Here is a 27,395-nt window from a genome sequence, read left to right as displayed (position 1 = left end):
GAAGTTCTTATTTGTGTCACTGTCTGCTGCTAGTAGGGTTTTACAGTGGTACGAAAGACTTAATCTCACTTACTATAATGAAAGAGTCTCATTAAAAACAAACAAACAAACAAAAACCAAGTTTTTGGATGAGTTCTGGTGCTGTTTTAAACTAACAGTGTCACCCTGCTGTTGTATTTCTATTAACAAGTGGTAGCTGAGCCTCTGAAACCACTGGCTGGCCGTACATTCCCACTGCTAAAAGGACTATCTTTGTGTGCTTTAATAAAAGTTAATATATCAATGCATTCATTATTTTATCTTTTCCCACAGTTAGTTATTAATAATATTTTGGGGGGAAAAAAAGTCTATCTCCGGCAGTATTCTGTAGATCACATAAGAAGTCGACCATACTGTTTACCTTTTCATTAACTTGAGTTTTGAAATATTTGAAGCAAAACATCCTGTGGCTGTTTTCATTTTCCAAATAGGTTTGTTTTCACTGATAAAAGGCAATCTGCTTTTAATTCACTGTGGAATGCTGAATATTAGTTTTGCGTAGTGGATGTGTAGTCAAGATATTTGTTTAATTCCTTCTGCCCACTGAGATTTTATTTTCTATTACTATTTTTCCCCCTTTTTTTTTTTATTTTTATTTTTTTCAGAATAAGTTAGGCATACTTTTCTATTTAAGAAGACATTTTTTCTGGGTTTCATTTATAAAATAGTGCTTGCCACATTAATATAAGAGAAGAAGCAGTGGCAGAGCTGTCCTTCGTGCACCTCTGCTGAAACTCTTTATGTCATACTGTTTCAGCTGGCAGTATTGCTATTAACAGATGGTAAACTCTGCTGTAATGACTGTATTAAATGTTGCTATGTGACTGCGGTTGGACTTTATTGTTGGTGCTTAGTCACAGCTGTTGAAAATGGAACCTTTATTCTCCAGGTTTTCACTGAGCTTTTGTACAGGTTCTGTATGCAGTTCTGTGCTGTATTCTTTGTAGATTTTACCATGAAAATGCAGTCTGTTGAAAGCATTTTATGAAATGATATTATTATATTAGAGTTATTAACTTAGCGATCGTAATGCTGTAAATGAATATCCTTAATTGATATATTAAATTTACGGTAGCATAGTCTCTGAGTGCTTACTTGGAGCAAGAGGTTCCTCAGATTCTATCAGTAAATGGTAATCTTGGATCACAAGACATGAGTAGGGTATGGCTGCACAACAATAACGTTTAAACTAAAAAATACCCTTACATTTAAAAGCATACATTTCCTTAGCAGGAAAATTTAAAGATGGTTCTAGTGCTTTTCAGCTTTGTGACATGGAAAGAAGGGAAGGTGGCAATTCTAAATCAGGTAGAATTTCAACTAAATAGCTGCATCCAAGGAGGGACAGTCACATCTGTATTTTCTGTCATTGAAAAACAGAAAGGATTCTATTTGAGTTAATGTTAATAAATGTACATTTTTTATCTTGGTTTTAATTTATTCATTTTTTTTTAAATGTACTTTCTAATGGGAAATATATTTTAAAATGTCACTGTTCTATGTGGATTTAATCTGAGGAAATGCATTAAATCATGGAAAGGGCCTGATGCATAGTCCTGTGCCTTTTAATTGAAGGCTTTCTGTTAACTTCAAAGGCTTTGGATCAAGCACAGAATAGTTGCTGTCTTTCATTTGGACTCTGGGGGATTTTTTCTATCTATCCCCCCCTCCCCAAAATATTCTTCTAGCTACAAAAACAGTCTGGTTAGGATAGATTCATTTATTGATATAAAACTTCTGTTGCTGCTGCTAGTGCCTTTAATAGCAGCATAACTAGATAATTACATAGGTGGATTTTTAACATTCTTTGCTTATGAAAATATTTTGCTTGCAATCCATAAAGCGTAGAGAAAGGACTACTGTATGAATCAGTCTTTTGTGTAATACTGATGTGATGGTTCATCGGCTTTCCGTAATACACTTATCATTAATTCCTTGCACTTAGCTGTTTTGTGGTTTGATTTTGGCAACCTTGTAGGAAAGCAGCTGCTGTTCTTGAGGGAACCATGAACATTTTCCTTTAAAAAAAAAACAAAAAAAACCCTTAATTCTGGTTGTTAAGCACTCTTGAAATTAGAAATTGTGTGTAGACAATCAATGTGTAATTATAATAGGAGTAAATTAATGATGATTTAATCTGTTTAGGAAGACTTAGTGATCATCTGATAATACTTTTCTCCTTTTTTTTTATTGCTTTTAAGTAAAGATATGGTCAACCCGAAATCATTGTTACCCATTTTTGCTGTAGCATGAATACACATTGCCTCATGCATATGAAGATGGTTCCATTCCTCAGCAGTGTTTATGCTGTGTAGTTGTTCTCCACCTTAGGCATTATATTGCAGGTCCTTTCTTATTTCAGTATGGAACTGAAATTTCCATGAATTTCAGTGAAATACAGTGATTTGCGTAACTGTTCCTGATTTCTTTATATAATAGCTGCATCTGCCAGCATCATTTGTTCTTTGGCAATGTGTTGCATTGATTTACGCTGCTTAGTAGAAATGGAGTGATGCTGGGAATCAATGTTGCAGCGCTGAATTCCTTATGTCTCCAGCATTATGATTCTGATTGAATGGAAGTTGCGCTGAATGTATGAAACCACCGTTTCCTGAGATTTTTTCCATGTCAAACGCCAGATGTTAACTTTAAACAGGAATGTCTGTGGTCTTTCTAACAATATAAGAAAGACTTAAGTCTCAAAAGCGATTGCTTTTGATTGGTATTAGTTCATTTCAACCATTTGGCTTGTCAGAACAGAATGTGGATGGGCATATTGCTGTCAACAGCAGTCAGTTCATGTTTTTCTAACCAGTGTTTGGCATTTAACATCCAGGTATCTTAGTCACAGTGATCACACTTACAAGAGCGTAAATGGACCGAAACATGGGTGGGGAAGCAGAGTTTTTCAGCCCAGATATTCCTAGAATAGCGATGATTCAATGCATGCAGCTTTGTATACATGCAGCTGTATTCTTTCATTGCCAGAATATGACGCAGTATATGTAAAAGCACGTGCAACCCTGAACTTCTGTTCTTATTTTAAATGAATATTTAAGTTCTATGCATACATTTTTAATGGGGCATGAGCTGTAATGGGAGCAGCAGAGGGAAATGTTTGAGCTAGTCTTGTTTTTTATGTTTTCCTTGAGGAAAATGAAAGAAAGAAAGTATTGTAACAAGAGGTTCTCGAAGCGTGGTGGGTTTGATACTGAATAAAAGAATGTCAAATTACTGATGTCAGAATTTCCATGATATAATTTTCAGAAATACTTTCCAGACATGCATGGAATGCCCGAGAAGCAGGCAGTGATCCAGAGCCTCAAAGCATGCATGGGACAGCGGTATAGAAAGGAGAGATTAAGGTGCCAGAGGAACTGAGGGACGTTAAGACATGAGAGGAGCCAGGGTGAGAAAGATGAGCTAGCATACTAATCAAAATTGAACCAGGCTGCCGACACAGAAAGTCTCCATAAAGTAATTAAAAAAATAAAAGAATAAAAAAGCAGGAGAAAGACAACATACATAGAACATCTGATTCGCAGTCTTGTGATCAGCAAGGGTTATTGAGTTTGTCAGAATCTCTCTTGAAGGCTGAGGAGGGAACAGCTCAATGCAGGGAATAATGAAGGCAAATCAGGCTGCCTGCAATACCAATTGGTTAGCATCTCCAGTACTGAACTACAGAGAGAGAGTATGCATCATGAATGCTTCCATACCAGTCCCTGAAGCCTAAGAATATAATGGGTGATCATGGAATACCTTACACCCAATATCATCACAGATACGATTGGTATTAACTGCAAAAAAGTGTGACAGGAAAAGGGAAAGTAGTGAGAGTTTGGTGCTAGTAGTGTCCTACAAATTCTAGCTAGAATTATGATAGCAGAAAATGATAAATCAGAATATGGAAACCACAAGTCTACAGCTGGTAATGGTGAGAAATTTCACTTACCCTTAATTAATTTGATTACTAAAGGCAATCTCTGAATTGCATTCTTTATGGATTCATAGGGAAATTAATACATTTTTAAAGTTCACCTTCACAAAGGGGTAGAGAAGAGGATGGGCTCAACCAAACCAGGAAGCCGTCTTGCCATTAGACTGCTAATTCTCTAGATATTGGGACCCCTTGATCAATTTCAGTCAGTATTGATGGAGGTGGTTTTAGGAGTGTATAGTTCCATTAGTGTTTGTGCCAGTTCTCATCTGAGTAGCATAAATTCAAATCAGTGTTGCTCTCAGTGAGGAAAGTGCTTCTGTTGACAGAAAAATTCAATGCCATTCAGTCCTGTTTTAAGAAACACCATGGAGTTGGAGCAGAAGGGAAGTGAAAGGATGTAAGGTACAACATACATGAGCTGGAGTCTTCCATTACTCCTTTTGCTTATAGAAGTTACGGTGTTAAAATGTGCTTAATGTTATGTAAATTATGAGTATGTATGGGGAATGTGATGTATCTAGTAGCTCACTGAAAGTATAACAGCATTACCTTTGAGGGCTGTTGGCCTAGTTTTTCTTTGTTTTGGAACAGAAATAATTAAATGCTGATTGAAAGGGTTGAGTGATTACACAGCCGGGAAGTACTTTAGTCACAATAATGTAATGACCTTAAAGACAGTTGAGCCTCCAAGCATGAAAGTGATGATTCTTCATGCCATGTGGTGAAATGTCTGCTAGAAAGAAAAGACCATTCAGGATTTGCATTTGTTTTGCATTCATCATCTGCTGAAATTCTCAGGTATCATCAGGGCTTCCCCATGTATCTGATATTTGACTATGAATAGAGTAAGATCTGAATGCATGTACTCTCTTAGCCTTGTAAGAGATATATCAGAGCTATCAACCTTGTCGTTTCAGCCTATAGCTAGAGTCTACACCTGTTCACTAAGTGATAGAAGATAACTGGAGTCCAGGCCTGTTTTATTCTGGATTTCTTGTTCTGACTTCTCTTTATTGAAGCAATCACAGGAGTGAATTCTTATAGAGATGAAGGAAAGAATTAGTTGTAGATTAAACACATGATTTGTACTTGGGCAGGTCTGGGGTTTATTCCAAGCTCTGCCGTACTTTACAGCAGATTAAATACTATTATATTATAGTTTATTTTTATAGTTTATTTATAATTATATTATATTATATTTATATATATATATATAATAGAGATTAAATACTATTTCTTTTTGACCCAGTGTGAAAAAAACAGGCATTTACCCCACAGTTGTACGGTTAGCTAAATTAGTTGTGACAGCTTAATCCAGAGGAATGCTGTTGACTCTTCTGAACTCCACATAAATTTGATCTTGAAACACATGCAAAGTGTTGTATTGGGCTTCCTAAAGGGCCTTCAGACTTTGTTCAATGCTTAGACTGTAGTTCCTGTAATCACAGAATCACAGAACTGTAGGGGTTGGAAGGGACCTCCAAAGATCATCGAGTCCAACCATCCTTCCAAAGCAGGCAAAGAACTGGCAATCTACTTTTGTTTGTGCTTCTTACTCATGTTTTTCTCCATGCAATGACAATAGAGACAACTTTATGCTCTGTACTCCTTTGAGCAGGAAGGAAAAGACAACTTAAATTGGATATAGGTAAATCTGAACAAGTATGTTAGGGGGAAAATAATAGCTTCTAATAATAACTTCTATTCAGAAATAGAATTTCAACAGCTCAACGCTAGTTAGGAGATCTTGATCTCATTAAGATTGATTTTCATCAGCTAATCTGTATAGAGTCCAATCTTGAAAAACCAAACCAAAACAAAGAAAACCCACAGCTTTGAAACTTGTATGATTTTGTGAGATTCATATACAATTAATTGCCATAAGTATTTCCCCCCTGTCTTCTTGTTCAGCTTGTGTTTCTACTTCAGAAGAGCTGTACCATCATTTTGATGTTACTTGGAAGATTGGAGTGAGTAGAAACATAGTAAAAACTGAATAAAATCTGACAATTTGACAATTTCTGGTTATCTTTTTCCAGCACAGTATTTGATGCTGATGTTTCTTTCCTGTGCACAGCATGTGATTGTTCCCTGCTATTTCTCTATTTAGGGGGGTTGCTCTCTTTTGAACTCCCGCCTTGCCTTGCCTGGTGAAGATATGTTTCATGCCTTCCCTTGCTACAAAGGGTATTTCAATTACATCTTATTTTGGCCCAGAAATTTGGATTTTTTTTATGCTTAACCTGTTTAGCATTATCTTCTCCTTTTATTCTTTTTCCCGAGATCAGGCTGCTGTTATGCTTTAGGCTGCACTTCCAGTTATTTTATACTGTTATTTTAATAATTAGTTATTAGATTTTAATAATTTATTATATAAATAATTATAATCATATAATAATAATAATTATAACTATTTTAATAATTAGTTATAAAATCATTATTTTAATAATTAAGTTATTTTATTTATTTAATGCAGCAGGTGCCACCTACACAAATTCAGCCTGACGTTCCCATCCAGCTGCTTCATTTTACCCTGCCAGCCCTCAGAGTCATTCCTTACTTTTCCTGACCTCTATCCAACACGTTTCAAAACTCGTAATGTAAATCTGGTTTTTATTTTAACGCTCTTCTAATGTCCATTCTTTCCTTAATCATTGCCACATTTTACAGAGTTTGCCTCCCCTGTACAGGGTCCCCCTGTGTGTTTGTTGGTGTGAGTTACACACGTCTTACTTCATTATGTTGTAACTGGCAAGTTGCTGTTTGAGGTTTGTGCCTCATCTACCTTTCAGGATGAGAAACACCTCCTTTATACAAGGCTTCTTTTTTTTTTTTAATTTTAAGGTTTGAAAAACGCAAAGATCAGTGCAATTAATTCTGCTACGTATCCCTGTAGAGTTTAGCATGGCGGTGATGGCAGGCATTTAGATATATAAATATATATATATATTTAGATATATATATTTAGATATATATTTAGAGATATATATATAAATAACGCATTGCTTACCAAGGTCAAATCTGAGGAATTCAGATTCTTGTGTAAGTAGCATACAGCCTACCACTGGAACATATCACTATTCAGTGCTCAGTTGCTTTGTTAATTTTGTTGTGCATAAGTTGCAAATTGAATGAGGCACAGCATTCCTATGGGAAGTGTTGCCTGGAAGAAATTAAGTGGAACCAGTGAAAGCAAGTGTTTACAAAAGCAAACATAGTGAGGGGAGGTGAGGAGTGGGGATGTTCTTGCTATAGAATCCGTAGGTACTTTGAGTTTTTTTCTCTGTCAAGGCTTTATATGCTGGAAAATAGTCGAGGAAAAATAAATTGACCATTGGATGTGCCAGAAAAATAGAAAAAATGGGAATTTTTTTAAGAATGCGACTGTCACATTATATGTTTGTTGGCTGCTGTCTCGCTGTGTGAGTAGCATTTGTGAAGTATTTTGCTATAAGGAAAAAATGCGGTTATTCCATATGCATTGGCATGTATATGCTTAAACCCTTTCTATAAATATTTGAATTAAAGGACACCAGATGTTGCACAGAAGCTGCTGCCGCTTTCTGAACTTCATGGTATATTCTTTCAAAACCCACAGGAAGTAGTGAGGGGAAAAAGTGTATTAATTAAGTTCAGAAATACATTTTCCATCGAGACAAAAATCTCCAAAGAAAATACTCTTTGATCTCCAGAAATGTGAGCTGGCTGTCCCAGGAATCTGGTGGGAGATGCTCTGCGCTTCGAATTTAAATCTGAACAGACAAAAGAAGAGTGTATTTTTTAAGCTATAGAACAGCAGCAAGTTAGATTTGCTTAGAATTGGTTCAGAAACGAGCTTTATGTTTTGCAGACCAATTAAATGCTTCCATATTTGGAAGGAGTAGACCTGCTGTAGCTGTATTGCCTTTGTTATATTAAGTAACTTAGCAGGAAGATGTAAGATTCCAACTTTCAGGATCTGCTCAGTTTTCTTCAGACCCAAAGCACCAAAAATGACTCTCCTACTCTAGAGATTAGTGATGTAATGATACTGTAGTATCTCTACTCCGTGATACATAGCTGTATCTAATGTATCATTAGATAATATCATAATCTAATTATGCACATACTAAGTGGCATAACTGATAGAAGAAAAAAGTGCTTACAAACTGTTAAGATTCTATGATGAACACTCATATATCAAATTGGATATTCTTCTTAATATTCTATAAGTATTCTATAATACTTCAGACGTGTGGCTGATGAGCATGGCAGTGTTTGTATGTGTGATGATTTGAGCCCAGCCAGCAACCAGGCACTCACCAGCAGCTTCCAGAATATGTATTCCAGAAACAGAATATAAGATATGTGACTGGTTCTTTTAGAGTAAAAATTGTATTATGCTTCTTCATTACATGATAAATCGCAGAATTATGTCTGTTCTGTTTCTGACAATTTTTGTGCAATCAGATTTTTCCCCAGAATTATTGTAATATAGGAAAGCTAAGAAATATTCAAATATTACAAGTTTATAACCTTTTCTTCTTGTTTGTGTAGTAGTCCAGAATCACAGTAATATGCATAGTAGTATGACTGATACAGACCTATCCTGTAAGTATTATTCTGCTTATTTTATGTATTTTGTTTTTTATAGCCAAAGTCCACTGCAAATGAGCGAGCTATTGCAAGACTTGCAACACACCCCCTTTTGAAAACCAAAATTGCTGAACTTAAAGGTATGAAACAGTATATTAACTTGTTTCACAGAATCACAGAATTATCAAGGTTGGAAAAGACCTATAAGATCATCCAGTCCAACCATCACCAATACTTCCCAGCTAAATCATATTCCTCAACACAACATCCAGACGTTATTTGCCAGACATTATTTGCCCTACCTCTTCAGTGAAAGGTTGATAATGACATTCAAAACATGTTTACTCAGCGCAATAAATTTAACTTAGAAAAATGTTTTGTTTCATTAGAATAGCTTGTGTGCTTAATTCAAGTGTAGCAGTAACAAATGGCTTTTCTTCTGCCCCTCTTGTAGCTGCTGTAAAAGCTTTTAAGGATGCAAGGCAGAACCCAGCCAAAGCCAATCCTTCAGGAAAGAAGTCCGAAGCTCAGCCTAAACCAGCACAAAATCCTAACAGCAATTCGAATGAGCAAGTTCTTAAACCAGTTCAAAAGCAGGAAAGACTTGAAGACAGAACAAAAATGAGTGTGAAAATGGAAACTGTAGGAGGAACTGATAAACTTAATGAGAGTGAACCTGAACAGGAAATGATGGAAAATGAGAGAATCCCAATAGAGTTTTCATCTCATTCGATAGAAATGCAAGCAGTCACTCAGACAGGAGAGAACCTTGACTGTAAAAACAGAAAAGAAAATGTGAGCATGAATAAATTAACTGCAGTGAAGCAAATAAATAGGGATGATAGTGACCTGGAAGAACATAGTGAAAAGGAGTACTTTGATGATAGTACTGAAGAGAGGTTTTATAACCAGACATCAAATTCTGATAGCGATAGCGATGATGATTTCTTCATTGGCAAAGTAAAAAGAAAGAAGAAAACAGCAGCAGTTAATGATCCTTCTTCAGTAAAAGAAGAGAGTGCACCTCAGAAAAATGTATTGAAGGAAGAAAAGAGAACAGCATCTGGGACAGTGCAAAATTTGATCACAGAAGGAAAGCCACATGGAAAAGCAAGGAAGCTGGAATCGGTGTTCTGCACTTCTTTGTCTAGCTCCAATCAGAAATCCCAAAACAAAAGGTAAACCCTTTCCTCCTGCTTTGTTCTCCAGTCTCTCCCTGCTATCCAGTAATAACAATTGTTACAGTTTTTATTAGCAGTTACCAAACAAGGAGAATTTCAGTCAATTGCAGCTCAGGATGCCTTCATGTAAACTGCTCTGCGGTTTCCTTGTGTTTTCTTGATACTACTTGAGATTTTTCACATTATTATGGAGATACTTTAGCATAGGATTCCCAGTACTGTATCCAAATTAAGTCAGTCTGAAGTACTTCTTTTTTTTTATTCCTTTATTAACAAATAGTAAAAACTATATGTGATTTTTACATATACATTTTTGAAAAGTCATTGCTCAAGTGTTTTAGTGAAGGCAGTTCTTCACTTGTGTATGTCTTAAAAATTTCTTGACTAATGCCAAATTATATTTTCATTTTTAGAAATGCAAGAGACCAACCTCTCACAAACAGACCAGCAGGTATGTATTGCTTTACCTGGTACAGGATCGGGAACAAAGATAACTTGAGATTTTCTTACCTCTGCTATTTAATATTGCTCATTTTTTAATATTGGGCTCATTTTTTGTTTGTTTGTTTCAACAACCTGTTAAAATTATCAGGTTTTCTGGTTTCACTTTGGTCCATGGATTTTGCTTGCTATTTCCTATTTTTGCATATTAATGGATAAAGACAGATACATACAGGAAAATGCTTTTCTGTCTGTATTTACCTTGAGCAGCTAATGTTACCTGTACACAGGTAAGGGTGAACAGATTACAGTATCTAACATACAGTATGTCTTGTGAGTACTATATTTCATTTCTCCATATTTTTTTGTATGTACATTGCTCTGAAAGTAATGTCTCATATTTATTTCCATGGAGATTACCACAGATAGAAAAAGCATGACGAGACTATTTAATTGAGCAAATTCTCAGTTCCACAAACACTCTTTTTCAACACAGTCATCACTGTACTAGCTGTTGTAGTATATCATATCTGATTCCACACAGCAGTTTGTTAAATCAGGGGGGTCTTTTCAGTCCTATTGAATTGTGTTGCGTAGTCCCTGACTGACTTACAGTGAAGAAAGAAGTTAAGGCTATGGTGAATATTTGTCTGCACAGAGTTTCAGCATGATCTGTCATAGTAAATTATAGACTATTCTATAGCTTACCAAGTGACAATTGATGGGGCTGCAAGATGAGAAGATCCCACTGTGAACATTCAAACGGATACATACCCCATGGCTAATTAATAAATTACTGAAAATGTCCACAAATTTAAGGTTGTTTTAGTGTATTTTTATGAAGGTTCCTATGTACTTAAAGTTCCATGTTGTGCTTCTCACACAGCTCTTCTTAAAAAGGAACCACAGCTCAAGAAACAGTCATTTGCCAAAACTTCCATTCTTAAACGTGACAGTAAGAATCCACCTTTGGAGCAGCCTCTTCATCCTTCATGGGAAGCAAGCAGGAGACGTCGGGAACAAATGTCACAAATTACAGCATTCCAGGGCAAAAAGATTAAATTTGATGACTAGACTGTATATAAACTCAGATTTTAAAATAGGTTTTTTGCAAATCTGCATCTTACGATACATTTGTATGTGGTGAAAACAGGAGTTTGAACAATTTTTCATTATAAGGACAGAAAACAATGTGGAAATCTTCACCGAGATAACATTTTACGTCTCTCAAGAATTTATGGCCATTAAGCCATGTTTGGGTGTTTTGATAATTCCAATTTCATAATGCCACTGTTTAGGGGATATGCCCTAACATGACTGAATGGGTTTTAAGCACATCATCTGTGCCAAGTAGGAGCGGTACAGATTCTCTGGAGTTTTATTTTTGTACAAATGTACTTTGGATTGCTTGAGGTGTTGGATCTAAGGTAGTAGGTAAGAATACTGCTACGGAAGTGGTAGTTCTAGGTCTGTGTTATCAAATAACATCTACAGCAAGGAAAAGAAATCTCTTAAACTTGAACAGACTTTACAGATCTGTGATGAGTCAGGTAGCAATGAAAGCCAATTAGTGATGCACATGTTGTCAAAATTCTGGTAAGCAATAAAATACTGGCCTGTTAAATTGTGATCTCTGCTCTTCTTTGGACATATTGCTACTGAAGATGCATCTTTAATACTCGTGCCCTGGAGATTGGATCCGGGTGGTCTGTTGTTTCTTGCTCTTGTACAATTAGAAGTCATCTTTCTTATTTGATATTGTTGATAGTTAAGCAAATAGAATGCATACAAAAAGGTATTGTCGGACAAAATTCTTTAGTTATTTTGGTATTTTTCTTCAGGAACTTTTTCTGCAACTTAATTGAAACAAGTCAAAAGGAAGGATGCTTTATGTATAGGGATTATGGGAGCAGACAGCAGTACATCATTCTAAGATTCACCACTCTCCTGGTGTTATAGCTCAGGGAATTATTGTGATGTGGTAGTTTACTGTGTTTAATAATCCTCAGTAGATATCTCTTCTGCAGATTTATTTGCTGTGAAATCCACGTCAAGTTGTGCAGCCTCTCATCTCCTGAAGAAGTCTGTCCTTTATGTCGAACTCTGTGGAAAAGCAATCTCTTTTTCTGTGTGTTAAGCCACAACCTGTTAGGTTTAGTAAGTACTCATAACAGAATTTTTATTAGCTCTTTGAATGTCACTTAGGATAGGGGATGGGATGTTGGGAAGAACAGTGGATGTTGTTTGTCTCAACTTTAATAAGGTTTTTGTTGCTCTTTCCCATAGCATCTTGCATTAATATGGACTACGTAAATTGACAGTAAGGTGAATCAGGAACTGGCTGACCTGCTGAGCTCCAAAGGTTTTAAATAGCAGAAAGCCAACATAACTGAAGAGGTAACTAGTGGTTCAGTACTGGGCTCAATAGTATTTAACATCTTCATTAATGAACTGGATCACTGGACTGAGTGCATATACAGAACTGGGAGGAGTGGCTTAAAAGGCAGATGGTTGTGCTGCCATTCAAGCTGACATGGACAGGCTAGAGAAGTGGTCAGAGGGAAAGTTAGCTTAAAATCTTAGTTAAGGAAAATGGAAAGGGTATTTTTTAACATAGTTTGACCACCACTGTGTCTCACTCCCTGCTGTAGACATGCTCCCCGCATGCAAAGTCCTCTGGTTTTCCAGATGCAAGTGCTGATCCTTAGTACCTAAATTAAATAAATGAACAAATAATCCTAGTCTAATGCTATTCCCAAACAAATGTTTGACATGTGACTTCTCTGGTTCCAGTGAAGGGCCAGAAGAATTTCTTTTGTTTGCTGTCATCAGTTCTAATGCAGTATTTTCATGGACGGATTATCTTTCTTTGAGTAGATGAGTGTCGTATTTTAAGGGTTGACTCACTTTGAAGGCTGAAAAGTTAAAGAGTGCAAACAGTTTGAAACAAAATGTCTTTAAGGAGCATATGTTCTAAAGTGCTTTTTTGCATGTGCTGAGAGATCTAAGAGCATTAGTTTGTCTTGGCATTTGAGCAAGTTTCTTACTACATTCTTGCAGCTATAATTTGTGCCCATAGAATTTTTCCTGATGAAAATCTAGTTTATCAAAACATCTCTTTTTCTTCTTCAGAAACAGAACTGAACTTCTGAGCTCCTATCTAAACAAAATAAAGAAAGAAACAAAAGATAAGCTGAACATGAATGAGAGGAGGGAGATTACGTTGTTGGCATTGCTTCAGATCTTAATAGGCCGTTAGCACTTGTAGCTGGTGCTTGGTGACTCACCTGGATCACAGCCTCAGTGTGCTGAGCACTGTACAAGCCAGTGCTGATGGCTGAGACTTGATGTTTTTTACATGCAGCTGGAGGATTTTTGTGAACCGATAAACCCGATGAACACGCCTGGAGCTTGTTGATAAAAGCTCAAGGCATTTTTTTTCTTCATGATGGCAAGATTTGCAATATGTATATGATGTTAACCTGGTTTGTAACATCATTTAGGCAGTGACCTCTCGCGAAGTATTACCAGTTGGTTTTTCTAAGGAGGTGGGAAGATAATTCACTATGTGACTGAATTCTGGAGAATCATGCTTTCCACTCCATTACCTCCATTGTAGGAGAGGTGTTCTCACTCTGTGTATGTGCAGTCAGTCACTCATAGAGTGCTTTTAGGCGCACAGTGTTCTCACTTCAAACAAACAGCAATTGGACTGACTGCATTTTCACATGGAGTCAGATCCACAGCAAGTTCTGCACTCTACACAAAGAATTCACTTGAAGGAATTTCTGCTTTGAAGCTTTTAGCTCTTAACTGTAATCATTTTGCTGTATTCTAGTAACAACGCCACGTTTCTGTCTTAAATAATGCTGCATTTGCTTTATGAACTCCATATTACGTCATTGCCCGAAGTCAAGAACAATAGAAAGAACATTACAATGTTTTTAACCATATTCTGCATTATACCCTCAGTGAAGGGAACAGAGATGTTTCCTAATTCATAATATTACATCAGTCTAGCATACAGATTGCAGAGGCAGCAGGGTGCTGATTTGCATCCAAAAAATGTAAATAATGGATAACACGTTTCTGGAATAAGTGAGTGTTCAGTGTGTTAAGTCTACTGTCTTGCATTGCATTGACTATCTACTACAGAAACGTTTCTTCCATGTGAGAAAATTTTTTGATGCAGAAATTCTGACAGTGGTTTCTGAGCTCCTGTTCCTGCAGAGACAGCTGATTTGGTAAAGAAAACTTCATCAATGAGAGCTATGTCCAAATGAGACACATCTTATCCTATTATGCCTTCACTTATTAAGCTTTTGTGTAGTACGAGAGGTAGTCAACATCATCACATCTTTTCCTTTCTTGTTTTGCCTTGGCATGACTCTTTCTCCAGGCAACGGCATCTTCCCCATGTTCTTGTTCACATAGGCACGCACAGCTTTGATTGAGGCTTTCTCATCACAGATGGATATTGCCTATGGTGACCTCCTGCATTAAGTGCCACACTCAGACAAGTAGAACGCTTGAAAAATTTTATTCAAGTCATTTTCACATAAACTTGCAACCATAATACGGGCATGTAACACAAGAATATGAAAGTGCAATAAAGAATACAAAGCTAGTGTCTGAATATTATAAATAAGAACTCATCAGATAAAGATGCAAAGTTTTTTCTGAAGTCAAGACTCTTGGAAGAAAAGTGAAGGAAATAATGAAAACTTCAAAAAAGCTGCAAAAACAAGTGGCATTTCACTGAATCTGTAGCAGTTAGTTGCATAATAGAAACCTCCCCATAACATATTCTTTGGTTTTAATTCAAGTTAAAACCTTTCAGCACCTTCTAGGATTTGGAGAAAATGAAAAAATGCCATGTCAGCATAAATGTGAGACACAGGATAAAACCACCTTTAGTTGTCTCATGTATGAAATTCACCCTGCTGGTTTGAATGAGTACAGTACAAACAACACGTACATGACTACGGTACGTTTGGTGTTTGCACCCATTCAACGCTGCATAGTAAACTTTGGAGCAGAGAGAAAACCGAGTAGACTTTCATCAACACAAAAACATCTACACAATATGCTGGTTCAGATGGTGACCAATCTGTCATTTCTGTCCCGTTTTTGTCTAGCAGTATTTGAACGCTGAATATATTTCAGGATTAAAAAAAAAAACCATTTAACGAACCCTTTCTGACCTGAAACGTGGGAGGCAATTGCTTCACACGTGTATTCTACGTTCTCATGTTTTAAAGAAAACCTGAGACTACACGGCATTGATTTTGTACTGCAGGTTGCCTGGTATTGCTCCCAGTGTGACTCCTCCTCAAGCACCTACTAGAAAGGGTTCCGAAACAGAATTTGTTTTGTATAATAAGATGTTATCAAAACTGGTTTTTATAAATGGTTTTCAACAACAACAACAAAAGAAAACGCATGTAATTTCTTAAATATATTCCAGTATGAAAATAGTTAAGATAATATCTGGGTCAAAACTGCAAAGCCGAGATACTGAAGATACTGGCTGGTACTCCCCTATTTAGAAATGCTTCTACACTTGCTATATGATCAACTCTTCTACTGCATTGTGATTAACTATAGTTAAATAGGGTAAGTTAAAGTCACATTTCTTCATTTTTTTTAATCCTAAAATCTCTTGCTTTTCTAGATAGATTGTTCGTGTTATCTCAGGCAACGTTTGTGCTATTGTACATTACTGTTAACGTTCCTTAACATATACTTTAAAACAAATAAGAACATTTTGCTACGGAAAAGAGCTACATCTCTGTAACCACAATATCCCCAATACTCAGTTATGGCGTTCAGCACCTTTCCAAACCAGGCCGTTTCCCACTGAAAGGTCCAACTCCAGTACTACAACATGCTCCACCTACACAGGATGCTTAAGCTCCTCTGGCTTCTTGCTGATCTCAGTGGAACTCTGCAAGCAGTTTGGATATAGATATGCAAGCAGGGTACTGCCTTGAAAACTGAGGGAGACTCCTCAGCTGCTCTGTGTCCAGTTAGCACTCTCTTATCCCACATTCAGTGTCAAGCACCATGAAGTAAGAGCACACCACCTCTTACCAGGAAGCAGTCTGTGCCCACCACAGCTTAGCTTCCCTTACAGTAGTAGCTTGTGTGTCTATTTCACAAGCTGCTGCCAGGACTTTCACCCCAATTCTGACCTAAGTTTCTAGAAAGGTGAATGCAATTGCATCTCTTAAACCTTAATCTTAAAGACTCTTTGAGCTGAGATTTCAGAAGCCTAAGCTTGAGCCAGGCTTTGCAGACACGTGTAACAAATGGCTTCCTAAGAAATCTGGTTTCCAAATTTTGCTCCTGTTTGGGGCCCACAGTGGTAACCGATTGCTAAAATGGATCGAACAAAAAAGGGACCTGAACAAACAAAAAAGGGACCTGCAGTCTAAACTGCATTCAGGACACGCTTCAAACATTGGGTATTGAGAAAGGGGCTGTTGGTTCTGCGATGCTTTTTCAGCATACCAACTAGCTGTACAAGCATAACCTAGTCATGATTAAGGTGGAAGTACTTCATCGTCCTGAAATAAATACATGCAGTAAAGATCCTTAACGGTTATCATGACAATGGATAAAACTTCCAAATAGACTTCATAGGGTTCTATTGCATAAAATACTTCCAAATACTACCTGAAGTATTCTCAGCAGAGATCAAAAACCTTACAGATTCCTCAGAATTTTTCCCTTCTTCAACTATACTGAACAACACATGTATTTTATATATATATACACACATATATATATATATAAACATATATGTGATACTGAGGTTTCTCTTTTCGTTAGGTATTTGGAACTGCTGCTTAAACATAACCAATACCAATCAGTACTTCCAGGTCATGGTTTCAAAAGTAGATCCTTCATTTTACATGATCTGAAATCTTCCGAAAGGAAGCACGAGATCCCCTTGTGATAACGTTATTTCACAGTTTAAAAAACAACATCACAGCTACTGTAGCTTACAGCAGGGTGCACTGCAAAAGCAAAATGATTTGGGGATGGGAGGAGGGGTGGTGTACCCAGCACCAGTAAGAAGATCAGTGAAAAACAATTTGATGTGGGCTGGAAGTTTTTCCCCTTAACAATGTTTGAGTCCTGGACAGCCTTAGTTAGGATGCTTAATGTATTTGCTTTTGTTCTCCCTCTATATTTTCAATTTCGACGGTTGAATTCTGAGATAGATAGAAATTTTAACAGCCAAATGCAGTACTTAAGGGGGAAGTAGGCATTTGGCTTTCTCACAATGAAAATAGCACGTTAGAGATTCTGACCTGCTTTTATTTTGTGGCGCCATCCAAGTTAGTTAGTTAACTGCCTGCACTGTTCTGATGGCTAACCTGTTCCAATGGTCTGTTCCTCACAGATGACTACGCCAGGGACTCTCCATCATCTCCGTGAGCCCTCCTCTTGACAGGTAATCATTTCTATCCACATTGTGTGCGGAAGTCTTTTAAAAGCCCCACCTTGAAAGATCTCTTCAACGTACAAAGGTGGATTAGTTCTTTAATTCGTTCCTATGGATGAAAGGCTTCTTTCAAAACCCCATCTGCTTTTGACTTAAGAAAAATGGTAACACTTCTAACGTATTAAAAATGTAAACATAACTTTCCTTGCAGGGGTATAACTGATAGATAGATATAGATATATGTATTTCTCTGCTATATGTTAATATCCCTTGAAAACTGAACATACTTTTCTCATTCGTTATCAACATGTCCCAGCAAGTTTTGCTTGAATGGTTACAAAGGAATCACTCTCAAGCAGTTTTTTCATCCTGGTGCTTTCTGAGATGCTGGCGTTAGTACTTCCTATTGCGTTTTACCTAATTCATTTTACAGAAAGATTCGCTACCTTTTAGAATATGCTCAACTCGTTCACCAGTAATATTCTGACTGAAGTCTATCTATCATCACCTGAACTCCAAATTTGCAGGAGTTAAAAAAATGCTCTTTTTTAGGTTTTGTTTTGGTTTTGGATTTGTTTTTGGTTGTTTTTTTGTTCTTTGTTGGTTTTTTGTTTGTTTGTTTTTTGTGCAAATGAGTTAATATTTCAAAATTTAGAATATCGGTCACCAGATCCACACGTTTCAATAGTCATAAAACATAATGCCAATTCAAATGCTTAAAACCCAGCTTCGGATTTTGCTGAGAAGCAGCCGACGTGCTTCAAAAGTCACGTTGGTGTGTGTGGGCGTACGTGTGTATGTTCTGTAGTTTTGCTTCTATACTGTTTACATCCTACGGAAAATTTTATATAGTGATACTTCAGGTCAAAACATTTGGCACCGTCTCATCCATTTTCTCGCATCTCTCTCAGTATCTGCCAAAGGAAAAGAAGCAGTGTTACGCAAGTGGCCAAAAAAACAAAGATCTGCTAAATATGCTTCCATACATTCATTTGATTGCGTTTACTGAGAAAACAAGGAAACCATTGAGTTAAGGAATAAAGTATTAATTTCTCTTCCATTGGAATGTGAGTGAATAGAAAGAAGCTGCCTTTGCTGAAGTAACCCATTAGTCAGCTCTGCTACACATAAGTGCTTTTAAAAACAACATCCAATGGTCCATCATTGATTTCTTTGCCCCGTAAGACACCAGCTCTGCCAGTTTCCTGCAAGCCTTACCACTACACAGCGAGAACAAAGACAGAATGAGGCTGATGCCATTTAACTTGTTGCATTCGTGACCTAAGTGTGATTATAAATACAGATCTCCCTGCTAGACTGAAAAAAGATATTTCTCATTTTAGTCTCCCTTCATTACCCATTTCCTTACATTCATAAGGCTAACTGTACAATATTCACACTGACTATGTTTATTTCCTTGATGCTGTTATGGTAGACTGTGCTGCCATTTATTCTTCATTATCACTCTGGAATTTTTCTAAGATGAATCTCCATGCATTGTTAGCACACCATTTCTTTTGCCATTTTGCTACTGTCAAGTGTCACATATCCTAGTAACAAGACTTCAGAAGCAAAGTTCTCACTTCCTAGGATTGTTTTCAAGCCTAAATACTATTTCTTTAAAAGTTAATGCTGTGTAATGCAAATCATTTATTTACAGCAGGTCAGGATTCTCAGTTTATACACTTATCAATTGTATCAGTTATGATTTCCAACCTTCTTGCCAAAAAAAAAAAAGGACCTTTGAAACGCACCATCTGAACTTCAAATTAACACACCAGATCCTTGAAGCTATGGAGGTTCTAACCTCCATAAATCTGAATGTCAACTTCTGTGCTGTGAGCACAAAGCAGTCAAAAAGAAATATACTTACGGTGAAATTGTACAGCCAGAGGCATATGCGTGGTGGCCGGTATAGCGTATATCACAGCGTACTATGTTGTTGGAGTAATCAGATTCAGGTACCAAATAACTGGGGTTTACACTGACCTTAAGGGAAGAAAGTAGAACGTTGTATCTTGGTTGGTAATTTTACGTTCAGAAGGACATACACACATGATTTGTATTTTGGCAGAGGAGAAAGGAGAAGAAGAAGAGAGAAAGAAAAGAAGCAACTCTGCTTTCCCTAATTCCTTACCTTCAGAATGTAGTTTCCAGGTTTCACATCTGTGATATCAATCCACTGGCAATCTATGTCAGCATTGTAAGTGTCGTAACAGCCAGGACTCAATCCCTTAAAAACGAAGGGAGAGAGGTGTCAAAAATCCTTTAAGGAAGACTAAATTCCATGCATTGGTAGCACTGAGACCAAAGTACACTTAACCTTCACAGTGTCTCAACGGGGAAAATTAAAATTACTAAGAGGTCTCATCTGTATTTTATTGCCTTTTATGTTACGCTATTGTTTCTACACAAACAACGCTGTTGCAACTACTCACTCGTATTTCCAAAATAAGAATAAAATCAATTTTGACCAAAGCCTGGACCTAAATATCCACAAACCTCAAGTAGGTCACTGCTGAGGTTCTTGAGGATGAGTTTGCTCACCAGTGTTGGAAATTGTTACTGCCCTTAGGAACAAGGCACCTTTTTGCTACTGTGCCTATTTGCTGCCTCTGGATACAGAAAAAGCTATTTTCACATCTAGTTTTGTAGGGGGGTGGCCTGGAAGTACTTTTCTTCAGGCCAAGACAGAGATGTAAGAGCTCTCATAAAGCTGAAAATGCTTTCTTCCTGACATGTCTTTTCTGAAATCTTCTTTGCTGTCGAGGAACTTCAATAGCAATCTCTACATATGAATTTATCAGTGATTCAAACTTGGCATCTTTCACCACGGCTGATAACAGATTGCCTTAGGGAAAGCTGATACATCCTAGTTAACACACAGACTACACAAAATCCAAGCCTTGCAAGAATTCCCTCTTGACCCAGCTGGTGATCAGCTCAGACTCTCTCATCTATGTGCCAAGTCTGAGGCTGGAGGAAAATTTTACAGTCCAATTGCAAGTCTCTGAAATATAGGCTTCCAGTGGAAATGCTGACACAGGCATTATTCTAGTGACACAAATACTCCAGCAGTAAAATATGCACATTGCTTAGTTAGATGTCATAGTCTGCAGAAGGAGAAAAGATATTTAAAATAAAACCTCTTCAAAGCCTGTGTGTAGCACATTATATTTAAAATTTAAATGCTGCCCTGTCAGACAGTCAAGTACGGCTGTCATTTCTCTGTAACATAAATAACATAATTACCTCCTAAATTAAAAACTGCAGAACGAGGGATTCAGATTTACAGGATGGCCACAATGAGTTAAACCACTGGTCAGTCAATCTCAATGCTGTGTCTATGACAGTCATCAGCAGCCCAGGGCTGAACAAAAGGCAATGTAAGAAGTGAGAGCTGTAGGGTCTTTTACAGAGCTCAAGTCCCTCCATTAGGCATTTAACAATATTTGAGACACAGATTATCACATTAAACACCCTCCATTATTTTGCATAAACCTTTTTTCTTAACTCAGGTAAATACTTTTGGTCCCTGCAACTCCCAACGCCAATGAGTTCTGTAGTTTATTCATTCCCATGTTAAAAGAGCACCTATCTCTGTTCTAAAGCTGTTGTCCAGAAGTTCTTCTGGATATCCTCAATTATTGCACCACAAAAATCATCCAGCATCAACAGTTTCCTATCGCCATCCAGGCCCACTCACCACTTCACACTATTTCTGGCTTCCCAAGTGGAACAGCCTGGTCTCCATGCTACACTCCTGGTCATCACATTGGATGACACAGCCCACAGCGTCAGCGGGCAAAGAAAATTGATAAATTAGATGGGAAAAACTCTTGGCCATCTCTGAACCAGTTCTTACCTGTGTGTGCGCTGTACACGCGTACCGTCTGTAATACCCGTAATCACAGGAGGTATCTTCAAGGCAGAAACTTGCTTTGTGTCCTTCGGCAACTTTTCTGTGCGAGCTTGCATCTAACAAGTCATAGTGGCTGAATTCATCCATGCTGTGATAATGCCTGTTAAATAGGTTATTAAAGATGGATCAGATGGACTCAATGTAGTTTTTAATATATTGCTATGTCATTATCTTCTGTTCAACCTGAGCAATTTCCTTCTCCTTACTGGAACTCCTGAGTCAATATACTTTCCTCCTACAAGCCACTCAGTTAAGTATTGCTTTTGTCATTCCACTTTTCAGTGACCATAGGAACGCCACATCCTTTAAGCCAGGTTGTAACTCATTGAGTGAAAAATGTTCTATTTTGTTCTATAATTGTTTTTCCAACAATTCCAGTTATATAAGGAATAAATCGTTATTATCAGAATAACAATAGCAGGTATTAAGTAGCTCATGCTTGAATCATAAATCTCATAACTTGGCCTTTAGGTAGAGTCTGGCTAGGAATGCTTACCTTACATGTTATACATACCAGAGAAGTTTCCTACTTCTTACAAAAACAAAAAGCAGGAATTTACTTTCCTATTCCCACACTCATAAGATGATAAGTGAAAAACAAAAGATAAAGCCTGCCTGGAGGGACTATCATTTGTACACTCATCTCACTATCTCAGTTATTAAGAGCTAACAGAGTCGGGATGCTTTGTAGGCTGCACTTGACGTGGTCTCTATTCCAAAACCATGTATATGCTTCCCATTTAGCTTCCACTACTGACTCAAACACGGTGCTATAGAAATATCTTTCTCTTAAAAGGCAGCGACCTAAACGCATACTACCCATCCACACTTTGTCTCTGCAGCATTTGTCTGCTGCTCCTTATAAAACACTTCCAGATCATCAGGTATACAAAGAAAAAAAAGATCATTAAAAAAGGTTTCGAACACATCGTTAAAGTGAAAAGAAACCCACAAGTCTGGAGCATGCACACCAAGAGCACTAAAACCAGTCCACAGATGATGACTAACGCTTGTGGCTTGCCAAAGTCATTGGTAGTGGTAGATCATTTCCAAATGGGCTTGTTTCACTGTCAAAAAGATGATCATGAGAAATGCCTTCTTTTGTTCTCGTTGGCAGCGTATCTTCTGCTTCTTGGAATTAATATCAGAGACATTCTGCATCTGGATAATGATATCTAGGCTACAGTGGCACAGCAAGAAACAGCTTTTCTACCAGTGGAAGATTTCAAGTTATCTCCATTCATTTCATCCATTTATCAACCAAGTTATCACCCAGGTGGGGGATTTTAGTGTCTGTAGTTTTTCTTTTTCCCCACAGTTGGGGGTTAAGTACTGCACTTAAGGAAGCTTGTTCTGTTTTCTTCGTTTGGTTTTAGCTTTTTGCAATATTTTTCTGAGCTTTATAACCCAGTGGCATCAGTCTGTCTTTGAAAGAATTGGTTTTAATATAGCTGGGTTTTTTTTCATTCAAGTCTGACCACAGGCACTTGAGGTTAATCCCCCTGTAACCTGAGAGAAATATTCCATTGACTCCAGTGGATTAAAGGTCAAGCCCACTTCACATATTATTTCTAATGGTATAACAATTAGCTATATATATATATTAAATATATATATATAATTAAGCTAACACAGATGTACCCATAACTTAGAATTATACTTGAAGCAAGGCAAACTTGGTCCAGTAGTTTACACCTGGTTCTGCCAGAAAAGAGTTAAAATGGGAACAAAAGATATTCAAGTGCAAAACTGCTTTGAGGAAAGATTGAGATGATCAGGGTGTGATATGGATATTGATAAGGAGGTCATTCAGCTCAATACCTCGTCTACTCCCCATTGACCTGAACACTCCTCACCAAGGTAACCCAAGAAGTTCAGGTCATAGAGTTAGGGTGGATGTTTAGAATGATAGGTAGAAGGAACATGCTACTGAATGCACATTTCAGACTTTCAATGGTTCCTTTAACTTGAACCTAGCCAGTAACCTACATAAAAACATGGATATATAAAGGTGCTGATGTCAGAAGTGATTTGAGGCTTGTAACATATTTATACTAAGAGTTTTATACTTGCAGATATCCAAGCTTGACACCCATTCAGTTTTCATGTGGCTCTACAAAGTGTGACTACCACTATCACAAATGCCAAAGCATTCCCACAGCTTCCACTCATTCCACCCCAGTTTCACAAAACATCACAAAAAAGACAATTAGAAGATACCATACTAAGGCACTTCACTCACTGGTGACAGCTGTGCCACTCCCAGGAATAACGAGGTCTGCTCGGTAGGAAATCTGAAGTTCCTTGGTTTTTCACTCTTTGAGGGAATCTCAGGAGCACTCGGTTATCATAGTCTCTAACATCCGCTCGGTAAGCTGAACTATAATAATGCAGGGGAAAAAAGAAAAGAGCCATCAACTTCAAAGTACTTTGGGTTGTTCCAGAGGTAACTGAATGGCACAGATGTTATAAGCCCGCTTAAAGCTCACGCACAAGAACTCTATACGGTGTGAATAAAAGTTCCCCCTGCTATCAGACAAAGAACAGAGTAAGATTCAGACCTGCTCCTAATCCTGGGTCACCAACTCTGGCTTTGTCTCTTTATCAAATCACTGCTTGGTTGTGAAAGTGCCCGGGTACCAACAGCACAGTCTGGCCAAGACAACACTATGTGAGTGTAAGGTCACAGAACAGATGCTTGTTTCCACTGTTATAAAGGATTCCTGAGCACATGCCCTGTGCTTATCCTGTTTTATACAGCTGTGATATATGTCGTTTGTATTTTTTTAAACATTGGAATACTGCAACCAGCTGCTAGAGAAGAACTTTTCAAGTAGTCTAAGATGTGAAGAGAGCATGAAAAACACCGGTTCTGACTATACCATGTTCTTCTATTTCAGCAACTAAAGACTGTGGAAACGATCTGACATCAGTTAATGATGCTGCTGAATAAATAAATCTGTTCTGCATGAGAAGGTATGAAACCAGTTAAACGGTTACAGCCAGCCGCCTTGGTTTTGCTCCAAACAAAACAGGAAAATCCTTCACTGCCAAGTGTGGAGGACCCGGCTGGGTCTGCAAAGCTGTTATCTACGACCCTTAAAGGACTCGGGGGTACTTTACAAAGAGATTCTAGTCTTAAAACGCAGTCTTAAGACAAACAGACCCGAGGGGTCCCGTATTGCGGTATCTACCTGGCCAGGCAGTTCTCTTCGGCGGCGCATCGCAGGTTATACATGGACATCCTCTGCACGTACGTGGACGCCTGGATGTAGTAGGGATCCGGGACGAGGTCGGGCAGACCTGCAGTTCATCAGAGGGACACGGCTCAAGGCTCAGCCCCTCCGAACACAACCTCCCCCAACCCGCAGCAGCAGAAGGGGGTCGGGTTCTTACCGTATTGGAAGTAGCCGGTGCCGTAGCCGGGCCGGTACCTGCTGCCCTGTCGTGGTCTCTCGTAGGTGTCGTAGTAGTTGTAATAGGGGTTATCATCCGTATACTTGTAAGGGTTGTAGGGGTCGTCGCCCACCATCATATCCTCCCGGCCGGCCCGCAGACCGCTGGGTGCGGGCAGCCCTCCGGTGCTCCGCTCGCTCTCATCTCCGGTACCGCCGGACCGAGGTGCCGTCGCGGATGGGTTGGCGGCTGTACGACCACCGGAGGGAGCCTGATAACCGGCCTGGAACCAATGCCGAGCCCCCGAACCCCGGCTGCCGCCGGGCTGGGACCGTGGCCGGGTTTGAGGCTGGGTTTGGGGCTGGGGGTCGGGTTGGGGCCGGGCGGCGGCGGTCCGAGGCACAGAGCCGTTCCCTCGGAGCAGCAGCACGGGGCTGCTGGCCGGTTCAACCGCCTGCCGGCGTCGGGGGGGCTGGTATTGAGCCCCCTGGCTTAGCAGGCTGTACACCTGCCCGTTGTTCTCCCACTGGATGCGCTGCCTCCAGGCGGCGGGGGGCGGCTGGCAGCCGACGGGATACAACCCGCTCCAAAAGATGCAGGCGTGAAGCTGGGCGAGCAGCAAACCCGACGGAGCAAAGCGCATCGTCTCGTCTGTCCGGGGAACGAGGGTGGGGAGAGAAACGGGAGAGGACGGGGACTGGAGGGGGGAAAGAAGAGGGGGAGGCCGAGCGGAGCGAAATGCGGAGCGAAATGCGATGCTCAGGCGCTGCGGTAGCCGGGCGGTGCCATCGGGCTGCTCGAACCGACGGCAGGGAACCCAGGAGAGACTGTCTTTCCCCGCTGTATTTATAGATGAAGGATGCAAAGCGAAGCGGCAGCGAGCAGTCAGCCTCTCGCCGTCCCGCTCGGTCGTCTGCAGCGAGGAAGGAGGAGCAGCAGGAGTTGGAGCAGGGACTTTAAACTCGCTGGCACGCTCGCACAAGTTACACAAGCCCCGCTGGCTGCGCCCCCGCTATTCGTGCACGTAATGCGGATGAAACGTGCGGCCCCGACGGTTCCCCTCCGCAGCCCCCCACCCCGAGCGGGGGCGGCCGTGGGGCCCCGGGCGGAGCCGGGCCGGGCCGGGCTGGGCTTGAGGAGGGCGAGCGAGCCCAGACACACGTAGACTGCCAGGGCTGGGACGAACCAGAGTATGCAGTGCTGCAGAGCCAAAGTATGCAAAGGAAAAATGCTATTAGCTCATCAGAGCTGGGAGACGGAGCGGGGCGGAGGGAGGGGGAAGGGGCCGCGAGAGAGAGAGAGGAAATATATTGATGGGAAGTGTGCTGCTGGGGAGCGACCTCCATCCCTTGGTAACGACCCCTTAATTAGGAAAAAGCCCTCGTTAAATAAATCTTCCACTGCCAACTTGGTGAGAAATAGACACACGCCGCTCCTCCCGAGGGGGTTCCCATTGAAAAAGCGAAATTTCGCCTGGCAGCTCCCCATTGCTGATAGTAGGAATGCGGTGCTGCAGGCACCATATGCACAGCTCATTCCTTGTAGTCAAGCAGGTAGCAAAGTGGGATTCTCTGTGAAATCAGTGGTCGAAGATGATCAGAGGGCTGAGCAACTCTCCTGTGCAGAAAGACTGAGAGAGGTGGGTTTCTTCATCCTGGGGAATGCTTTGGAGTGAGCTCATTGCATCCTTCCAGTCCTTGAAAAGAGATTATAAGGAAAATAGGGACAGGCTTTTTACAAGGCCAGTTAGGAGTAGGACATGGGGTAATGGCTTTAAATTAAAAGAGAGGAGGTTTGAGTTTGATATTAGGAGAAAATTTTACCCCCCAGAGGGTGGTGAAGCCCTGTCACAACTACTCATAGAAGTTGTGGATGCTCCATCCATGGAGGTGCCCAAGGTTGGATGGGGTGCTGGGCAGCCTGATCTTATGGGTGGCAACCATTGTGTGTGGGTTGGAACTGAAATGGGCTTTAAGGTCCCTTCCAACACAAACCATTCTGTGATTCTATGTGTCATGGTTTGGTGACACTATGATTCTTGCTTGGAGTACCCCAGCATCAAACTTGAGTGTTGCTTCTCACTGCTGGCCTCTGCCACAACCATCTGCTGGTGTTTCTCCATGTGTGGGATGTGTCTGACAGTCCATACTGGGAGCAGCTTATTGGGGCTGGATTTTCTTATTCATCACAGTTTGTCCCCTCAGGTCATTCCAGTTGTGGTTTTGATAGTATTCTTCTCTGTTCAAATCTCTGCCTGGAACAGTCAGTGACTAAGACTGAGTAAAATGGAAAGGTTGAAGGCAGGGAAAATACAACACTGAAGAAATGAGATCTCTGCCTTTCTAATCTTCCTCTAAATCTTACTGATGTTACAAACAGCAGGTTGCTGCCCAGCCTGTGATACTAGAAAATGTTTCCATGCTGTGGTCTTTTAGCCATCTTTCT

At 39.5% G+C, this 27,395-nt stretch overlaps 2 protein-coding genes across 7 annotated transcripts in view; one reads left to right on the top strand and one right to left on the bottom strand.

The window, feature by feature from the left end:
• The window catches only part of SRFBP1 (serum response factor binding protein 1), a 35,009-nt gene extending 23,206 nt beyond the window's left edge, over window positions 1-11,803 (top strand). For all 6 annotated transcript variants that reach the window (XM_085530419.1, XM_085530420.1, XM_085530423.1 and 3 more), the window contains 4 exons: window positions 8,616-8,697; window positions 9,012-9,735; window positions 10,152-10,189; window positions 11,066-11,803. In XM_085530419.1, the coding sequence (XP_085386545.1) occupies window positions 8,616-8,697; window positions 9,012-9,735; window positions 10,152-10,189; window positions 11,066-11,253 (1,032 nt within the window). In that variant the 3' untranslated portion in view covers window positions 11,254-11,803. The remainder of the gene's footprint in view (window positions 1-8,615; window positions 8,698-9,011; window positions 9,736-10,151; window positions 10,190-11,065) is intronic.
• Window positions 11,804-14,703: 2,900 nt separating this feature from the next.
• LOX (lysyl oxidase) lies at window positions 14,704-26,177 on the bottom strand. The gene is made up of 7 exons (XM_015850056.3): window positions 24,951-26,177; window positions 24,749-24,857; window positions 23,797-23,934; window positions 21,498-21,654; window positions 19,770-19,865; window positions 19,506-19,621; window positions 14,704-18,546 (listed from the first exon to the last, which is right to left on the bottom strand). The coding sequence occupies exons 1-7, from the start codon at window positions 25,591-25,593 to the stop codon at window positions 18,540-18,542; spliced, it is 1,266 nt and encodes a 421-aa protein (XP_015705542.1). The 5' UTR covers window positions 25,594-26,177; the 3' UTR covers window positions 14,704-18,539.
• Between the last annotated feature and the right edge of the window lie 1,218 nt (window positions 26,178-27,395).

The sequence above is a fragment of the Coturnix japonica genome, chromosome Z, assembly GCF_054131305.1.
Source record: "Coturnix japonica strain WE chromosome Z, WE-NBRP24, whole genome shotgun sequence".
Lineage (NCBI taxonomy): Eukaryota > Metazoa > Chordata > Aves > Galliformes > Phasianidae > Coturnix > Coturnix japonica.
The sequence above is the reverse complement of the archived record's forward strand: the minus strand, read 5'-3'. Positions and strand labels throughout refer to the sequence as shown.

Coding starts and splice junctions, on each gene's coding strand:
- LOX (XM_015850056.3), bottom strand. CDS start 25,593: ATGCGCTTTGCTCCGTCGGGTTTGCTGCTCGCCCAGCTTCACGCCTGC. Junction 21,655..23,796: donor GAGTGGCACAGCTGTCACCA/GTGAGTGAAGTG, acceptor CCTATTTAACAG/GCATTATCACAGCATGGATG. Junction 19,866..21,497: donor CGTGTACAGCGCACACACAG/GTAAGAACTGGT, acceptor TTCGTTTTTAAG/GGATTGAGTCCTGGCTGTTA.